We start from the raw sequence: 20,761 nt of genomic DNA, 5'->3' as shown, positions 1-20,761 counted from the left end.
AAACAAAAAAAATAACACACAGCACAAGACAAAAACTACAACCGTGGCCTTAATCAACAATTAATATATCTCATATATTAATAACGGCACATGGGTTTGAAGTTTATAGAACAAAAACATTATGCAGGAAAAATTACTACAGAATTTTGAAACACCAAGAAAACGGTTTTCTTTAATTTTAAAACTCACTAAACACGTGAGAGAGAGAGAGAGAGAGAGAGAGCAATAACTGGTTTGAGACTTTGAGTTTGAGAATTTGGTGTGAGTCTATAAGATAGTAGAGTAAGTAGTACAGTTGGAATAAAAAAATAAAATTAGATATTTAAAGAAGGTTTAGAGATTTAGGGTTTGCAGAGTTTAGAGATCTAGGATTTGTAAAGTTTCAATTTTCAATTATATCACTTATAAGTTTTTGTAATTACTCATTTTTCCTTTTTAATTTAAAATATTTGTTGGATATACAAGGTATTTTACAAATCTAAAATAAAATAAATATTTATTTGTTATACGAGTTAAACGGGTTGTGTTAAGTAGGTTATTTTGGGTTGATATAAATAAATTGACATGTCAAATGTGTCTATTGCGGATTATGTGAGTTGACCTGCTTGCTTATAACATGTTTCTTATCGGATCGCTTTCAGGTCGACCCTTTTATGACACAAACCCATTAAGACCCAACCCTAACCCGTAAAAACCCGTGTTGGGTTCGTGTCATGTTCTCGGATTAGGTCGAACATTGACACCCCTAGCTTTTAGGGACCAAATTGTTTAGTTTTGAAAAGTCTTGAACTTGGTTGTTATTAACCCAAATCTTAAGGTATATTAATGAAATTTAACCAAATTAATATATATTTATATTTTGTCATGTATCTCACTAATTATTAATATAATAATTTCAATATATATATATATATTTATAATTAAGTGGTTGCATTGTCATAATACCAAGAATTATGCTAGTATCGCATAGTTGGTACAACTTTGTGCCACAATTCGCCTCATGACAAATTGTGATTGATAAATGTGTATTAGTGAATTATATGAAGATACACATTTACTAATTATGTGACGAGTTATGGCATAAATTTGTATCCAATTATGTGATAGGCCTCTTTTAATTTTAAAGATTTAATTAATTTAACGGTAGCATCATTTTTTTTCTTTTTCCTTATTTTCTGAGAAGGAACGGTATCAGCAAATTTATCAACGTGTTATGTGAGACCCAATCAAAAAGAATAAAGAAAAAAATGTTACGTGAGAGAAAAGTATCTAATTTCAATTTTTTTAATTTTTTTTATAACAGTCATAACTATAAAAAGTGAGTGAGTGACGGTCCCATGCGGAAAACAAACGCTAGGGTTTTTATTATATGCTAGGTTTGGCGGCGAGGTTTTTTGAAAGGCCACCGTTACTTTTGCTCAACCTCGCAACCCGAGTCACCTCCGCTCATCCACCACCACCACCACCGCCACCATTATTCGCACAATCTCGTTTCCGATTCTTCTCAGCTACGAACACGAACAACAACATAATGGTAATTTCAATTCACAATTCACACAATGCGGACTGTTTGGATTTTCTTAGCGGAATTGTTTGATTCTTTTCACTGTTTTGCAATCTCATATTCAATTGCGGTTTGGTTTCTCAGAGTGTGGGTTGCTGATTGTGATGTATTTGATTAATTGCTAATTTTGGTGCCATTGGTTTGGATTAAAAACATTGGATATACGTGTGTAGCAAACGGTAACGTTGTTGTGATATTTTTAATTCAATCAGATTATTTTATGATTTGGATATAAATCTGAGGCTGCCTTGTAGAGCGGAGACCTGGATCGAACTCAGGATCTTTTGCTCCGATTCCATGATAAATTGCCGATTCTCCCAAACGCTTAAACCATTAGGAATTGATGAATTTAATCATTTAACTATATTTCTAACACTTCTTTTGTTAATTCATTTTTGGATTATCTTCTGTTTGTGTTTTCTTTACTTCAATTATTTTCTCTCCTAGAAGAAGAACTTGATAGAAAGTAAATTTTCAGGAAAACATTGTATTCTATTCCTGAAAGTTATTTTCTAAGTTGGAATAACTCTTTTCTTTTGAATAAAATTATTGGTCAAATTGAATGCATTATTTTCTGGCAGGCAAGGGAGAAAGAATTGAAAAAGCAAAAGGCTTTAGAGAAAGCTGCCAAACTGCAAGTAAGAAGGAATTTTTTTTTTTTGTAGAGTGGATCATATATTTGTATGCCTTAGGATTGTGTATAATGATTAGTGTGTTCCATTTTGTTTAAGGCTCAACAAGCATCGAATACTCAAAAAAAGAGTGAAAAGAAAACGGTAAAGCGTGGTGGGGAGGAAGAGAATCCCGAGGAGTTTATTGACCCTCAAACGCCTTCCGGCGAGAAGAAAAGAATGTCTAGTCAAATGGCGAAGCAGTATAGTCCTGCTGCAGTTGAGAAATCGTATGTGTTGTTGTTGTTGTTGTTTTTTTTTTTTCCTGTATGAAATTGATCATAATTGTTTTTCTATCTTTTCTTATTATCTTTTCATCTATGCTTGCTGATCTAGGTGGTATGAATGGTGGGAGAAATCCGGGTTCTTTGTAGCAGATGCGAAGAGCTCCAAACCCTCATTTGTTATTGTGAGTTTATTTCTGGACTTCTTTAAAATTGTTTATGGAGTTATAACTGCATTTTTCTTTGTTAGTGTTTTCTGTTTTCATGTCACAAAAAAAATTCTGAACAGAAAGATATAGTGACTTTGGTGTGAATTAGATTTAAAAAAAAAAAAAAATCATTTGTGTATCATGGGTGCTTTTTAACATATCTAGAATGTTGAAGAGTGTGGTTAAATTTTTCTGAGAAGTGAGAGCAAAACTAATGATAAGGGCTTGTATATTTTTGGCAAGTGACTTGTTAGGCAGAATTGCCTCATAAAGCAGAAATTTCAGGAGCAGTGGCAATGGGTTTTGGTGGCATTGGTGGTTCTGGTTGAGATGTAGGTTGAGGTTGTAAATTGGAGAGATTTTAATTTTGGTTCATAAATTGGAGGGATTTGAATGGTAGAGATGAGAAAAGACTCTAATATGAATGAGACTAAGGAGTAGTTCCTACAATTTGCTTTCTTCTTGTGTCTAACTAGAAATTTTGTTGGAAAGCAACTATCTCTTGTAAATTTTATTCGATTCATTGTCAATTAGTTTATTAGTATGAGTTATGGCTGGTTAATTTTGCCCATACATTCTGGCCATTTGAGTTTTTGGTCTGGACTGTCTGTTTAACCCCTGTGCATTGATTATGTATGTATGTATGTATGTATGGACATAAATGGCAGATGTTTGCTAGGTAGAACTTTAATCCTGAGAATTTAGCCTAGAATTCTCTAAGTAAACTGTGCAAATATAAATTAAATGTTTGAAAATTGTTTAAGTTGAATGCAAGTTTTTGATAGAACTTGGTTCCTTTATTTTGCAGGTCTTGCCACCCCCAAACGTGACTGGTGCCCTCCATATAGGACACGCCCTTACTGCTGCTGTAGAGGTCTTGTGGTTTCCTAAAACTTATTTTTATGCTACACATCTTTCATATTCCTTGCTGTTTTTTAATATGAATTGGTATATACTGTATGCAGGATACAATTATTCGCTGGCGGAGAATGTCCGGATACAATACCTTGTGGGTTCCTGGGATGGACCATGCTGGGATTGCAACACAGGTTCTTCTTCCTTTTTCCTCTTAAACAAGTTGTTAGTAAATTAGACTTTAAAAAAAATTTCTGTATACTGTTGACTGTGAGCATCTAGCTTTTTGCAGTCCTATATTGCTCAATTACATGTAGCTTTGAGAATGTTTGTTATTGTTAAATTACCAATTGTCCCAAAAGCTTAAGCAATTAGGAAATGGTGAGTTTAATTACTTAACCGTAATTCAAACACTCCCTCTCACTTGTGGGCCTAAACTTCCCCTTAATAAGTGGGGGCCTAACAAGTGGGAATTTAACAATTTAAATGGGAGGTAGAGTGAAACAGGGATCGAAGTTAGGATCTCCTGCTTTCATACCATGTTAAATTACCGATTGTCCTAAAAGCTTTAGAAAATAGTGAGTTTAATCACTTAATCATAATTCTAACAGTTGTTTTTTTTGGGTTGGGGAGAGTGAGGTCACATACTACTCAGTGGCATGCTGCTGTATGAATGCTCTCCGTGCATCCAACTTCCTGTCAAATGTTTGGGTGTTAAAGGTTCACGGGACATGGGGATTGGTAGGAGCCACCTATTACTTGGTGGCATAATGCACTCGGTAGGCTCTGTGTGCGACCAGCTTATTTATAAGATGTTCTACCAGCACTGACCCTCATACATGTGGTCACATTTTAATTGACTGGTTTCACCCCTGGCCATTCAGCCCCCAAGAGACATCAGGATTGCTGATTTTGCTTATTTGTTCCCCTAAGCTACTGGTGCCTCTGCAGTCTGTGCCAATAGTTTGCATAAATCAATCTGATATAGCTTTGGACTGAATTTGGGTCTTGGGAGAAGGACCAGTGAATGGGTCCTACCTTATGACTATATGGCACTGTCATTCTTGAACTCTTTATATGTCATATACCTTTCAATAAGCGTCTTTGCCTAATGGGCCATTTTCCAAGCTTGTATTACCCTTGCAACACATCCATACATATGCTTGGAAGGTGTTAATGAATTTGAATATTCTTTACAGTACAGGCTATTTGTCTTTCAATAGGTTAATCCAAGGTGTTTATTCTTTTACTTTATTTTTTAGGTGGTTGTGGAAAAGAAGATAATGCGTGAAAGAAAATTAACCAGGCATGATATTGGTCGAGAGAGATTTTTATCTGAAGTGAGTTCAAACACTAGCTAATATCAGCATCCTTCCCAAGGGAAAAAATCAGCTCTGTTCAGGATTTTGATGTCCTCATGTTGCTTTTTCTATTTCACCTATATATTTATATCCTGATATTTCCATATATTGTGTCTAAAGGTCTGGGATTGGAAAAACAGACATGGGGGCACTATTTTACAACAGTTACGTCGTTTGGGTGCTTCTTTAGATTGGTCTCGTGAGGTAAGGGTTTAGTTTGATATAACTCATTTTTATGTTGTCTGTAGATAAGTATGTGTCATAATATATAATATTAATAAATTTATATGTTTGCCCATATTAATTGATTTGTAAAATGAATATTCAAACAAATTAATCGTGTACTTGCAATCAGATTTGAACTGGTGGACATTCAGTCCTCTGCTATACCAGCCATTCTTGATGAGTTGCTTTTGTTTTTTCTATCAGATTCAGTCATGAATCACTTATTCTTTCTTCTTCCCCACTCTCTGTGTGATATTGCTAAGTTTTCTTCTTTTTAGTGCTTCACCATGGATGAGCAAAGATCAAGAGCTGTGACAGAGGCTTTTGTTAGGCTTTACCAGGAAGGCCTTATATATAGGTATGCTTGACGTTAGGAAAACTTGTGTATTCTTTATCATGGTGGTTGTCCATGTGTGTGTGTATATATATATTTGAAATAGCTTTATTCATAATTTTTTAAATATGTCCTGCCTCTGAATTAAGTTCTGTTGCTTCAATTGCTTCAAGTTCTCTCTTCAAAGTTTTGAGCTAAATTTGGATACAGATAGCCCAGTTGAAATTTATATTTACCAACAATGATATCAGAAGCTTCCTATTGATATGATTCCTTTTTTTTTTTTTTAACTCACCAAAAAGGATAAAATAAAAGAAAAGTGGTTTTTTTATTGTATATCATGTGTCAAAAATATTAAATATGCTAAATTTAATTTGAGGGATTTATACATGTCATTGTCTAATTGATTGATAGCTTTCTAGCATATAAGGTGGTGTTTATTTTCTCAAGTTAATAATTTTGAATTTTGCTAGCATCCATATTATAATATATGGTCTTTGGTCAGACAAAGTCAGGTATGGCTTGAATCAAACGCTACTTGCAGAACACTAACTATAAAAATTTTTATGTTATAAATTGTTCATTTCTGTTTGTGCCATATATCATACTAGGTTTGTAAGACATGGTTCTGAAATTAGTGTTATTTGATTGGGCACTGGTTTGTATATTGTTTACTTACGTCTGCTAATTTCTTTGAATAACTTTGACTTTTAGTTGTCCTGTTGTATATGCCCTTACCTATAGTTTGATTAGTCCCATTTTTGTTCACTAGTTACATGGTTTTAAAAAGCAGATAAGACTGAATGGTTACATTGGGTTAATTGCAAACTGGTCACCAGTCCTGTTTTAAGAACCCCCAAAATTGGAAAAACAATTTTTTTTGTTGATAGGTAATGGAAAATTTTATTAAGAAAAACTAGCTAGCCCGAGTACGTTGGGGATGTACTATGGGGTTAAAAATCAAGAACCAAAATTACAATGATCATGTAAATCAGAAAGGGAAAAACAAGAAAAATGTGACAGAGCCACACTCCATACAAGGAGAGTGTAAGAAAAATGACTTAATCTCTAGCAAGGACCGCTCACAGCCCTCAAAGCATCTTGCATTTCTTTCACTCCAAATATACCACATCAAGCAATGCGACACAAGTCTCCAAAAAGTGTCTCCTGAATTTACCTTGCCAAGACTAACAACTCAATAACCTTTCGTGGCATAACCCAATGAAGACCAAACAAGCAAAACACCAAAGACCACAACTCAAATGCTATCGGGAAATGAAGCAGTAGATGGTCCACAGACTCCCTGCACCTCTTACACATGCCAATCAGGAACAATAAGATGCCTTTTGTGAAGGTTATCAGTTGTAAGAATCTTACCTAAAGAAGTTGGCCATGAAAAGAAAGCCACCCTTGGAGGAACCTTCGATTGCCATACCAACCTCCAAGGGAAGGAAAGAGTAGGAGGGTAGAAAGAAAGATAGAAACCAATGTCCATAAACCGAACAAAAGAATCTTCCTCCCAATCTTGGGATGAACGACGAAATTGAAAATTCCAATGAATCCTCCCACTGGACCAACACATAACCTCCGCCATTGAAGAGTCCCTTACTAAGACAATAAGGTTCTAGAAAAGCCTCTTTGAGGGTAATATCCCCACACCACACATGCTTCCAAGACTTCACTTTAGTACCATCACCCACATCATACCATAGGAGTTTAAAGAAGTTCAATCAGCCACTTCTAATAAACCTCCAAAGGCTAACGCCATCCGCACTTTTCACCTTTTTTGTGCACCAACCACCCCAAACTTTTCCATATTTCGCCTCTATTACCCTCCTCCATAACGCATTTATCTCTAAATCATACCTCCACAACCACTTGCTCAACAGGGCAGAGTTAAAACTTCTCAAACGTCTTATACCTAGCCCCCCTACTTGCATTGGCTGACAAACCTTAGCCCATTTCACTAGGTGTACTTTAGAATCACCACTAATTCCACTCCATTGAAAATCTCTGTGTATTTTCTCCATACGATTAGCAACCTTCCTAGGTAAAGGAAGAATGGAAAGGAAATATATAGGTAAGGAGGAGAGGGTACTTTTGATAAGTGTTACCTTACCCCCCTTAGATAAATAAAGCCTCTTCCAACTTGCTAGTCTTTGTTCCATCTTCTCTAAAATAGGATTCCAGATTGACAACTCCTTAAATTTAGCGCCCAACGGAAGACCCAAATATTTCAAAGGAAGGGAAAAATGCCTACAACCCAACAGTCCCGCCAACACATCTAGATTATGTACCACACCAACTGGTACCAACTTTGATTTCCCCAAATTAATTCTTAAACCTAAAACCTCCTTAAATCTAGTCAGAATCTCCCTCAAAGTAACTAATTGATTAGGGTCAGCATCACAAGAAATAAGAGTGTCATCTACAAATAAAAGATGAGACACCATCATCGAAGTACTAGGTGTAGAACTTACAGAAAGAGCCCGAAAACTGTCCAGCAGTTGCAACCACATCCAACAAATGGCTCAAAGCCTCCATGAAAACATCAAAGAGCAATGGAGATAGAGGATTCCCTTGCCTAATCCCCCTAGAGCTTCCAAAAAATCTGGACTCCCATTAATCAAAATGGAAAATTTAACAGTAGAAATGATAATCCATTCTCCACTTTTCTGAAAACACACAACGCTGCAACATATACATTAGAAAACCCTAATTCACATGATCATATGCCTTCTCCACATCCAACTTACACGACACCCCTGGAATTCCCGTCTTAAATCTACTATCAATACACTCAAGAATGTTCGAACCATGGTCAAACCAACTATTTCATTAAACAGTTCAAGGCTTTATTGGTCAAATCTGGTTTCCTTTTTTTGGATTTTTTTTTTTGCTCAAAATGGCTGCTGATAGCTTTAAGCTGTTAATTTGTTAGCTGGATGTCTAGAGCCATTGATCTTGTTTGTCGGACTTGGAAAACCTTTTTCGCTTATTGCTGTTGATCTTGTTCCAAATGATGAATGTGGATCCATTTGGCTACAACTAATGACTAGATCTTTGACAGCCTTTTGTGGTCACCTTGTGTTTTGCTCCACTGGCAGAGACATTTTCTTAAAATTGTTCTTTTTTGTGTGTGTGATTGGAGAGGAATAAGAGGGATAAAAAATAGAGGGATTTTGTTTGTTTGTTTAATATTCCTCAGTCTGTTTGGTTTTGATGAGGCATTCATTAATCATTACGCCTAAAGTATCCCTAAGATTTTTCCTTAATTTGAGATGATGTACAAATTTGTTCAAATATTTCAAAATGATGAGAAAACATCTACCTGATCTCAATCATGCATTGTGGAAAATTACATCTTATCTATAATTAAGATATATTTGAACCTCTTTAGATAATTTCATGGCCAAGAATGCTAATTTTTACAAATTTATTATATTTATTATCATTTTAATTAGCTATCAAATCAATAATTATGTCATCACCGTTCAACCCCTCAGTTGAATCTCGGTTTGACCTTTGGTCAAACCCTGGTCTAACCTCAAAACCTTGAACCTCTTCTGTTCTAGTTCTTTTGATGGTTTGGTTTTCAAAACATTGACTTGTAATGCTATCTGTCTGCTGTTTTGATAAGTTATTATATTACATTCTCTTTTTGCAGAGATTTGCGTCTTGTGAATTGGGATTGTGTGTTACGGACTGCTATATCTGATATTGAGGCAAGTCGTGTCCTCTTAAAAGGCAATCTTTATAATGAACTTTTTTAGATTTTTTTTTTATTAAAAAAGTCTTTCATGGATTTTTAATTTATTGAAGTTGTTTGTTCATGTAGGTAGACCATATTGAAATCAAAGGAAGGACTCCACTAAAGGTTCCAGGATATGAGAAACCTGTGGAATTTGGCGTTTTAACTTCATTTGCTTACCCTTTGGAAGGGGATCTTGGTGAGATTGTTGTAGCTACTACTAGGGTGGAAACTATGCTTGGAGATACTGCTATTGCTATACATCCTGATGATCCGAGGTACAAACATCTTCATGGAAAATTTGCCATTCATCCCTTCAATGGAAGAAAGCTCCCTATAGTTTGTGATGCAATTCTTGTTGATCCAAAGTTTGGGACAGGTGCTGTTAAGGTAAAGTTATTAAAATTTCACTTTTGAAGTTTATGTTTCCAGGATGTAAGAACTCATAATCCATACACGATCCTGCAGATTACCCCGGCTCATGACCCAAATGATTTTGAGGTTGGAAAGCGTCATAATCTTGAGTTCATCAACATTTTTACGGATGATGGGAAAATAAACACCGATGGTGGCCCAGAATTTGCCAGGATGCCACGATTTAACGCTCGAGAGGCAGTTACTGAAGCATTGCAAAAGAAGGTATTGGTGCTACAATACTGTTTATATAAGTTAATTCTCAAGTAATTGTGGCTATTCTACCAAAAAAACTGAGGCTATAAAAAATTATACTATAGATATAACATTTTTTATTAGTCACATTATTAAACTATGGGAGAGAGTGTTGAATATGGGTTAGGACATAAAATTTAACATTAATATCAGAGAATCAATGTGGTTTTATGCTAGAGAGATCTACTATGGAAGTTATTTTCATACTTAGAGGTCTAATAAAAAAATATAGAGAAACTTGTAAAGATCTCCATGTGGTTTTTATTGACTTAGAGAAAGCGTATGATAGAATACTTAGAGAGGTTTTGTTGTGGGTATTAGAAAAGGCAGGAGTTCTTGCACAGTGTATTAAGCAAATTATAAATATGTATGATAGAGCTGAGTTTCCTATCATTATAAGTTTGCATCAAGGATTAGCATTAAATTCATAGCTCTTTGCATTATTGATAGATGAACTTACTAGGTTGATTCAAGATGAAGTCCCCTTAGTGTATGATTTTTGTAGATGATATAGTTTTAGTTGATAAAACTAACAATGGAGCTAATCTCAAGTTATAAATTTGGAGGGATTCTTTAGAGCTTAAATCTTTTGGCTATGACTAAAATGGAGTAAATGGAATGTAAAGTAAATCAGCTACTGGAAACTATGGGATGCAAAACTCACTATTGATGGTCAATGGATTTTATAGACCTTTCAATATCTTTGATCAATAATATATAAGGATGGAGAGATTGAAAAAATATAAATCATGGTATAAGAGTAGGACGGATGAAGTGGAAAAATGTATCGAGTATTGTACTTATCAAAAAAAAAAAAAATAAAATGTATCGAGTATTGTGTGATCATAGAATACCTATTAAGTTAAAGGAGAAAATTTTATGACTGTTATAAGATCAACTATACTCTAGGGTACTAAATGTTGGGATGTTAAGAAGCACACATCCATAAAACCAGTGTCATTGAAATGAGAATATTGGATAAGTGGAAATATAAGGAAAAATAGGATTCAAGATGTGGAAGTCCCCCTAAAGATTTAGATGCTTTGGTCATGTGTAGAAGAGAGTGATTGATGCTCCAATAAAAAGTGAGTTGATTTTCATTGAGGAAAAAAAGGCTAGAGGAAGACCTCAAGTAGCATTGGAGAAGTAAAAAAGTACATGTCAATTAAGGAAGTAAGGCTTGACTGTTGTATTGGTGAAAGTCTGAGATTACACATGCTTATTTTAGTGAGGAGTAATTGATAAAGTGGGCTTCTTGTTTCATGGGACGAATTTACATGAGTTGCATCTGAATAATTTTTTAGTTGTCACTGCAATACTTCTGACTGGCCTAAATAAAGCAAATTTCATCCTAACTCCAAAGAAAAAACAAATATTATCCTTGTTTAGATCCAGCAGTGAAAATTTGTCATATTATCTTTCTTTTCAAGCTGGGTAAAAAATAAGAGACCAAAAAAGTTGTCTTTATGTATTTATTCCAAAATGCGTCCATTGATTTTCTGTAGTTACAAATTTCTTTTTTTTTGGTGGGGGGTATGAGTTTGTGTGAGCTTTAGTTTTTGCTCTCACCATTCATTTCCTTGGGTTTCACTACCATATATCTCATAAGAAGGGAGCATTCCTGTGCTTGGTTGGGTGTGGAGAAAATATTAGTTAGGGGTTTTTCTTGTTTTTAGGACATTCAGCTTTGTTGGGTGGGTGGAAAAATTATTAGTAGGGGTGGGGATTTTCTTTTTCTTCAGGACGAAGTGGTTTGTGTTTATCAACAAACTTTGTTTGAATTACTGGTTCAACTGAAGCATTTGACAATGTCAACATGAATGATTGATTCTCCAGAAGCTTTTTCAGCTCCATTGCGGTTCTCATTGGAAAGAGAAAGAGTAAGAGAGTGGATTTACAATGGTCTTTTGTTTTCAGGACAGGCTTCTACATGAATTTTGGTTCTGTAAAAGTGTTTATTTGGCTGTAAGAGGATGTTTATAAGGTATCTTTTGGTTTTGGGGTGGCTTTTAGATGACTTTTGGTTCTGGAAAGGATTCTTTGGCTGCAATATGTTCTGATAGGCGACCATCCTAGTTGTCCTGTGGTGGGAGGGATCGGTTTTCTTGTGTCATTCTGGATAGAACTAGATAGGAATTATTGGCTCTATTGGAGTTCTAATAAGGGAGCATCCTGGTGTTTTGTGGAAGGACCAAAGGAGGGGACCATCCTAGGAGTTATCTAGAATGCCTTTACTGCTCAATATTCTGATTAAAAAAAAAAGCCTTTACTGCTCAATAAAATTTCCTTCATGTTAATTGTTCTGTGTATTACGTAATATTTATTCTCTATCCATGTATTTTGTGTCTGATTCAAATTTTTGTTTGACCACTTCATGTGACACTGCAAGTTTATGTTATATGTATTCTTTTTATGTTACTTGTATACCTTCCAGAAAAAGAAAGGTAATGGCCACGCAAGTTTATTTCACCTATATAGACCAATGGCATTAATACTGTACCATACCAGCCGTTATTCATCCTACCAGTTCACCAACCAATATAGAAATACCTCAAAATCGTACCAGTCTAGATGCCGGACATTACCAAGCATATTAGGAAATACCGGCTATTTCGGTCAATAAATTGAAACCGGCTGATCATGATGTCTCCCTCAGCTTCTCTGTCTTCTTCTGCCAGCTCTTCGTTGCTCAGTCCCTCAAATTCCTCAGATTCCTTAAAATACTTCTGTTTCACACAGATCCTAGCTCTATCTTAAAGTTCTTCCTCTGTCCCTCTTCATTCCAAAGGCACTGTAATTTTCTTCTTTCTTTTTCTGTCTCTTTCTTTTCTCGGTTGCTTCTCAAGGACTAAAATTGTACTCTCTTAATATTTCCATTTTTATTGGGCTATTATGTTGGGCTTGCATTGAGATATGGGCTGATTTGCAATTTTATTCTATTTATAAGTTTAAAATATATATATATACACACACACACACACATTTTAGCTGTAATCCCAAAAAAGTACACTGGTACTAATTGGTTTTGAAATATTCCGTTCTCTTGAACAAACTGAAATGGCCTACGGTATTGTATTAACTCCCTCGGTATAGACACTGTTCAACATTATTTCATAACATTTGTTCTATATTTATGTATTCTGCATGTGTCATTACTGTTTATCAACTCAATGTTGTTTATTCCTTGCATTTAGGGACTTTATAGAGGTGCTAAAGATAATGAGATGCGTCTTGGCATATGTTCAAGAACGAATGATGTAGTGGAGCCACTTATAAAGCCTCAGTGGTATGTTAATTGCAGTAGTATGGCAAGGCAAGGTCTTGATGCTGTCATGGATGAAGAAAACAAGAAGATTGAGATCATCCCAAAACAGTATTCTGCTGACTGGAAGAGGTGGTCTTATATATCTCTTTACCTTGCGTTATAAAATTCTAATTTTCACATCATTTGGAGTAGATAAATATTGAAAAGAAGTGCAGAATACCAGATTATTGTCCCACCTGATGCAACTTACTTTCTTAAGATTGTTCTGACAGTATAATTGAAATTGTTTTAAGAATGTGATTTTGGAAACAATCCGTAGAATCTTCAGTGATTTTTTTTCCTAAAAAGAGAGTTATTTTGGAATTTCATTGGTGGGTTTTAATCTTCCAGGCATGCTCCATCTATGTTGCTTGTTAGCATATTTATTTTGATATGTTATTCTATGCCCAAAAAAAAAAAAAAAGAGTTAAAAAAAAAATTGAGTATTTGGATCTTAAACATCACAGATGGCTTGAAAACATTCGTGATTGGTGTGTCTCGAGGCAACTTTGGTGGGGTCATCGTGTCCCTGCATGGTATGTCACGCTGGAGGATGATGAGCGGAAGGAGCTTGGTGCTTACAGTGACCACTGGGTAGTTGCAAGAAATGAGGACGAGGCTCAGGTGGAGGCTAGCCAAATATATAATGGGAAGAAGTTTCATTTAAGTCAAGATCCCGACGTGCTTGATACATGGTTTTCTTCTGGTTTATTTCCGTTAACTGTTTTGGGCTGGCCTGATGATACAGAAGATCTAAAGGCATTTTATCCAACTTCAGTGTTGGAAACTGGCCATGATATTCTCTTTTTCTGGGTTGCTCGCATGGTAATGCTGGGAATGAAGTTGGGTGGTGATGTACCTTTTAGAAAGGTAACTTGACCTTGCCCTGTTATATCTTTAGAACCGTGTTATAATTTTCTTTGTTCTAAGTTGCATAATAAACAGCCTATAACATGACATTTGAGTAAAGATTCAATATAATATTATAAGAAAAATATTTGATAACTACATAATATTATATATGTCTGACATTCCAACCATACTAAAACTAAATATGACAATACTTAAGGATTTATTCAGATGGAAATTACTCCTTTGCTCCAGCTCAAGTTGGATATTCTCCCCATAAGAACTGGTGGAGGCAGAGCCACAGAGGTTGTGGTTTCAAGAGATATCTGTATGTATGTTCAGATGAAGGATTAATGGTTTCTTGTCAATATTGAGCAGCAAGGGATTTAGATCCATAAGATCTGACCTAGGGCACTATTTGTCTTCTGAAATGATGGCAGTGAAACTAGAAAAGGTCCTTATGGTCTTTCACTCTATGAATAAAATGCATAATTGAATTTGTGCAAGGCTCTTTTATTGTAGCCATTGGGAAACTTCTCAGATACATTGTGGTTTGTTTATTTTCCATGACACCAGAAACATTTCGGAGCTACATCATCAGATGATTGTAAAACAAACAAAGAACCTCTTTCCCCGTGAGTTTTCAGTTTATAACTCAAAAAATGGGGCCTAAATGTTTCTTCTCTTTTATATCATATCATTAGCAGGTTGAGGGTTATTGTAAGGGAGTACGATGCTCTTGCCCAATTTCAGTCTGGTGGTTGTAACATATTTATTTGATGTATATGGTTGTGCCACAAGTACCAGTTAAAGCAATTTTCAGATATGTATACATGCATGCATGTATATGTGCCAATCCTCTTTGGATCAAATGTCATCTCTTTCTGTAAACAATAGCTGCAGGGTGAGTTCATTAGTTCAATCCCGTACGGATGCATAAGTTGTATTATTTCAACAACAACAATAAAGCCTTAGTCCAAATGGGGTTGGCTATGGATTCTCAATAGACCAATAGGATCAACTATGCATAAGTTATTAATTTATTAAAAAAAATGCATTAAGTATGTTTGGAAATTATTATTTTTATTTTCTATATAGTGTACATTTTCCTGTGCAAATCTATTATATTAACTGTGGTGACGTGATCTGATTGAAGAACCTTAAACTCTATGCAGGTTTATTTGCATCCCATGATTCGTGATGCGCATGGGCGCAAGATGTCTAAGTCCTTAGGAAATGTCATTGATCCGCTTGAAGTAATAAATGGGATATCCTTGGAAGGTCTTCAGAAGAGGCTAGAGGAGGGCAACTTAGATCCCAAGGAACTAACTGTTGCTAAAGAGGGACAGGTGAAAGACTTTCCTAATGGTATTTCTGAATGTGGTGCTGATGCTCTCCGCTTTGCACTTATTTCTTACACAGCTCAGGTTCATTTCTTTACCCATCTTTCTTTCACTCATTTGGCTGTTTCCTTTAATTGATTCACTGATATCTGTAATCATTTTGTCTTCCAGTCTGATAAAATAAATCTGGATATCCTAAGGGTGGTCGGGTATCGTCAGTGGTGTAATAAATTGTGGAATGCTGTACGATTTGCTATGAGCAGGCTTGGGGATGATTATGTTCCGCCCACAAATGTAAATCCAAATGACTTGCCATTTAGCTGTCAATGGATACTCTCAGTATTAAACAAAGCCATATCCAAAACTATTACGGCTTTGGAGTCATATGAATTCTCAGATGCAGCAAGTACTTTGTATTCATGGTGGCAATACCAACTGTGTGATGTTTTTATTGAAGCAATTAAGCCTTTCTTTTCTGGGAGTGATCCAAAGTTTGAGTCTGAGAGGAGTTTTGCTCAAGACACACTTTGGTTATGTCTTGACAATGGGTTGCGATTGCTTCATCCTTTTATGCCATATGTTACGGAAGAATTATGGCAGCGCCTTCCTTCATCAAAGGACCGTACAACGATAGAATCAATTATGATATGCAAGTACCCATCAATTGTAGAGGTAAGTTTAGTTTTCTAATCTGGAAGAGAAAATGTAATGCCCTAATAAGCTAACATTATTTATCGCTAACTACCCAATTGTAGAGGTCATGTAATTTTTTTATTTTGAAAGCGAAAATTAAGGCTCAGATAAGGTGAATCATTGGATGCCTCCTCCTCCCTATTTAAGAGAAAGGTGGGGGATGCAACTGTGGGATCATACCAATCAAAAAGAACAAACAAAAGAAAGAGACAGTTATGGTACAGATAAGGTAGAACTGTCAGGGTGCATCGGAGTGGTTGGAGGCTTGGGATGAGCTGTAGACCCAGACATACTGGGTTCGATCCCTAGTTCCCTTGGATTACTTGATACACGGTTCTGGTGGGTGGAGTCATGTATTTGTGCCTTGCTCCCTAGGAGTGGGCCCAAATGGCCTTACATTGGTGAGGTTCCAGATAAGGCAGACCAGAAGTAGTCAGTTAGCTAAATTTAATAACTTATAAGCAGAATTTAGACACGTAATATTGTTCATGTTAATGAAGGTTTTTTCCTCTCACTACATATACTTACTTTTATAGTTCACTTTTTGATTCAAATAGTGTCCTCAAGGATTTGGTGAAAATTTGATTTGCATGTTTTGCCACAAATCATGACTTCTGGTTTATTGTTCCCACCATCTCATATCGTTGGTCCTATTTCGAAAATTCGACTTTTTAAAGAGACATTATTTAGCAGTGTCTTATAAAAAATTATAAAATTTCAAAACTAACCTCCTTAATATAAACTCAAATAAAGCCAATGAAAAATATGGGTCAAATAAAATAAAGGGTCAGTTATTTAAGTTATAAAATTGTGATTATTAATTTCTAAAGTGGACAGAATTTTTGGATATCTTAAATGGAGTAGAGGACCAAAAATATTGAATGGAGGGGAAGTATAATACACTGCATATCTGTTTGAAAAGAATACAGTGGTAACTATTTGATTTAATAATTCATATTATCACTGTTTGATGATCTTCATGTTATCTCAGGGCTGGACAAATGAAACAGTGGAATATGAGATGGATCTTGTAGATTCTGCAGTGAAATCTCTCAGGTCACTTGCAAATGAAAGACGTGAAAGGTACATGGAATCAATCTTAATAAAAAATTCCTCTTCATTTTTTTTTTTGGATCAGTTTTTGTTTGTTCTCTCACTCCTTTTATTTTTATAAAAAGAAAAGAAAAGTGGCTGGGACATTATTTTTTTGCCTAACCATGTAAGAACTTACACTTTTGGCTTTGGTTAGCAAAACTTTAATTCTCAACCCAAGAAAAAAGGTGTAATACTAATTGAAGGAGTCTGAGATATGATTTTCCAGGAGTATGCAAATGGAAAAGCCTTGGATGGAATTAAAGCCTAGAACTGAAAAGGTCAAAGAGGATCCCATTTAGGACAATGAACTAAAAGTTTAAAAAGGATGATCTTGGGAACATTATTTCTATCATATGGATAGGGGTCTTCACAACCTCCAAATCTCTTACATTGCTGTCCTGGCTGTTAGCATTTATAGGTTCTCTTCCTTGTATTGTTTGTCTTGATTGTTTTCTGAGGGTTCTCAATGTTCTATGATTCCTGCTTTGTGAAATTCCAAAAGATAGTTATTTGGGTCTTTATTTAGGGAATTATTGGTAAGTATGTATGTTTCTAAAAGCTAAAGGCACACTTGAGAATGTTATGGTTTCTAAAAGCTTGAGGCACAAATGAAATTAATTCTTTATTTTGTGATTCCTGATGCCTTTGCCCAGTTTCTTTCATGTTTTTATTTGAAGTCATAAATAACTAAAGAAAATTATTAAAATTTATAAAATTTTCCAACTTTTTATGTAGCAAATGGAACTATGAAGGAATGAGGATCTAATGTGCATTGTGGGATTGGATGCAGTGATTAAATCAATATCTCATGAGGAAAAAAATGAGCAGAGAAAAGAAGAAAAGTTCTTTTTTTCTTCTTCTTCTTAGTAAACAAGGGAAGTAGTGGAAAAAGTAATTGAGGGACATTGCCAAGGCTCTAGGCACTTCTGCCTAGTTCTTAACCCTTGTATCTGTCTTGATATAATTTCCATTAAATCCTAACTCATATGAAATAAATTTCTTACTTATGAAACTGCCAATGAGCAGTAACTCAAATGGTTTTTCCTCTTGTACAAGGGGAGAGGAAGGTGAGGTGGGTTTGAGCCTTCTAGGTGGGTTCAAAACTCATCAACTGCATAATGTACAATAAAATAATAATAAATTCATACTGATGAAACTGAGTTATGGTGAAATTCAAATTTTCCTTTCCCATTTTTCTGAGCAAATAGAGTGCCCACAATTTTAAATCTGTGCAAGTTTATGTTAAATTTATTTGAATTTGTCGCCAATGAGCTTTAGCTCAACTGGCACCTTTTCTGTCTGTAAGTGCTAGCTGTGAGTGTCACTTGACCCTTAAAATACATATTTAACCAAATTTGTCCTATTGAAAATGTTAACATTACAAGATTGCCTAATACTGGCTATGATTCTTCTGTCTTCAGGCGACCAGCTTTTGTGCTTTGCAGAAATGAGGCACTTGCAGAGATTATTGACAGCCATCAACGCGAAATTATTACCCTTGCCAATTTATCAACTTTGACGGTATTTCACAAATGCTGCTCTTAAAGTGGCTCTGTTATTTTCATGTTTGAGACATTACTTATCAAAAAAGGATACACACGTGCGTGCACACATTTCAGACATGCTTTATGCTTCATTATTTACCAAACGTCTACATATTGAAGTTCTCGACAATCAAGTATATGTGCGTTCACACACACACACACACACACACACACACACACACACACATATATATATATGCTAGCAAAGCTGTTTGATATACCATGGTGACATTTTTTTTCTTTAAAAATTTAACCATTTTTAATATAATTTTTTAAAGTCTTGGAGTACCCACACTATACCAAAATCTTGAGTGCTCTTTTATAAATTGGTTTTCATTTTTTTCAGAATTGAAAAAAAATACACAATTTTTTATATATATTAATTTTGGCTAGAGCAAGTGATGCTAATATCTAAAATTTAATGTTTCTTCCGTGCCAATATTGACCACTATGCTGGGTGATTATATCAATTCTTGCTTTTGAATGGAGGCCAATGTTGCGTATTGCTAGTTCATTTCATCTGATTAAAATGCCTCTTTACTGTGAAATAAACATTATACAGGTAATTGGTGAGAATGATGCTACTCCAATTGGATGTGCAGTATCTGTTGTAAATGAAAACCTTTCTGTTTATCTTGAGCTTCGAGGAACTCTTTCTCCAGAGGCAGAACTTGAAAAGATAAGGAAAAAAGTGGATGAGATTCAAAAGTAAGATTCTGGTGGAAATTGCTTTGATTTCTCTCTCTATCTCTCTCTAAATTACTGATGGATTTTAAGTGGCACTTCAATTAATAAGTAGAAAAACTATAAGAAATGGTGTAAAATGGGAATGATGTTGGGAAAGGCTTTGTTGTTGTGTTTAGTGTCATAGAAAGGAAAATTCTACGTTTTTCAGTCCCCAAAAGCAAAAAAGGAGGCAAAATTCATTGGCTTATGTATATTGTGTATGAGTGACTCATTAATTTCGTATTGCTGTTGAGCAAACTTATTAATAAGTATCTACCAAACTGAATATGTATTACCTCTGATCAAGGAATACCAATTACAATAGATTTTGGATTTTAAACCTTTTAGTTAGGTTTAACTGAAATGCTAAACCTGAAAAGATATTGTACTAATTTTCCATTGGTTTTATAGCGTTGAGAGTAGTTTTTATGATTAAGATTATACAATGAAGTCCTGGAATGCTAGAATAGACGGGCTATAACCTGCAAATGAAAAGGCTTAATGGTAACTATGATACTGTGTTTTATTGCCAGGCTCAGAAAGATCATATCAGCATCAATTGTTCTTATTCGATTCTTAAATATTTCAATATTTTTATTCTTATACACAGCACTGTATGTTGCATCTCGCTGATGGTTAAATTTTTTATTTTTCAGGCAACATGACAAGCTGTCCAAGGTCACGAGCGCTACTGGCTACAAAGAAAAGGTTCCTGAACACATCCAGCAGGAGAATGTTGCGAAGCTAGCCTCGCTCATGCAGGAGATTTTGTCTCTTGAAGAAGCCCGCCAACACATTGAAGCTCAAGCCAACAACAATCACGATTAACTGTATTATTTGTTGGCATTTTTGGTCTCTGCAACCTCAGAGTGCCCCTCCGTTTTTGGTCAAAATAAGGAAATTCGGTTAATTAATTAAAAGAAGAAATTATCAGGTCCAAATGACTGTATTTTTGTACATTTGATACCACCAGTCTTGTTACCATATTAAATGTGTCATTATTTTTAATGTTTTGTTTATAAAATCTTTTATTAGTCAAGAAGAATGATGTTGAATGAAACTACTGAGATTTTACCGACTCCATGAAATGAAGCACGCAGCTAACGTTGTTGGTTTTTCCTCTTTCACTAGTTAGGAAGGATGATGTTGACTCAAACAGCTGGTTACGATTGTTTAATGGAATTGATTTTAATGAAATTAACAGTTTGAGCTGAAGGTGACCCAAATGCCCATCTCGTTGAAGTGGTTTTCAGTTTTCGTCACCAGGATAAGTATGGAGCACCATCATGTCATAAGCGTGGCTTTCTGCCCCTCCCACTAAATAAAGAAAGTAATAAATAAAGA

The 20,761-nt window shown here is 35.2% G+C and overlaps 1 protein-coding gene across 1 annotated transcript; it reads left to right on the top strand.

Moving 5' to 3' along the window:
- The first annotated feature begins 2,098 nt into the window (after positions 1-2,098).
- Positions 2,099-20,532, top strand: LOC112026496 (valine--tRNA ligase, mitochondrial 1). The gene is made up of 19 exons (XM_024059184.2): positions 2,099-2,202; positions 2,296-2,465; positions 2,572-2,644; positions 3,477-3,542; positions 3,634-3,717; positions 4,786-4,863; positions 5,005-5,088; positions 5,388-5,467; positions 9,111-9,168; positions 9,282-9,584; positions 9,663-9,833; positions 13,058-13,257; positions 13,635-14,037; positions 15,192-15,443; positions 15,531-16,031; positions 17,044-17,135; positions 18,569-18,668; positions 19,254-19,399; positions 20,074-20,532. The coding sequence occupies exons 2-19, from the start codon at positions 2,416-2,418 to the stop codon at positions 20,243-20,245; spliced, it is 2,913 nt and encodes a 970-aa protein (XP_023914952.2). The 5' UTR covers positions 2,099-2,202; positions 2,296-2,415; the 3' UTR covers positions 20,246-20,532.
- The last annotated feature ends 229 nt before the right edge of the window (positions 20,533-20,761 follow it).

The sequence above is a fragment of the Quercus suber genome, unplaced genomic scaffold, assembly GCF_002906115.3.
Source record: "Quercus suber isolate HL8 unplaced genomic scaffold, Cork oak 2.0 scaffold_325, whole genome shotgun sequence".
Classification (NCBI taxonomy): Eukaryota; Viridiplantae; Streptophyta; class Magnoliopsida; order Fagales; family Fagaceae; genus Quercus; species Quercus suber.
The sequence above is the reverse complement of the archived record's forward strand: the minus strand, read 5'-3'. Positions and strand labels throughout refer to the sequence as shown.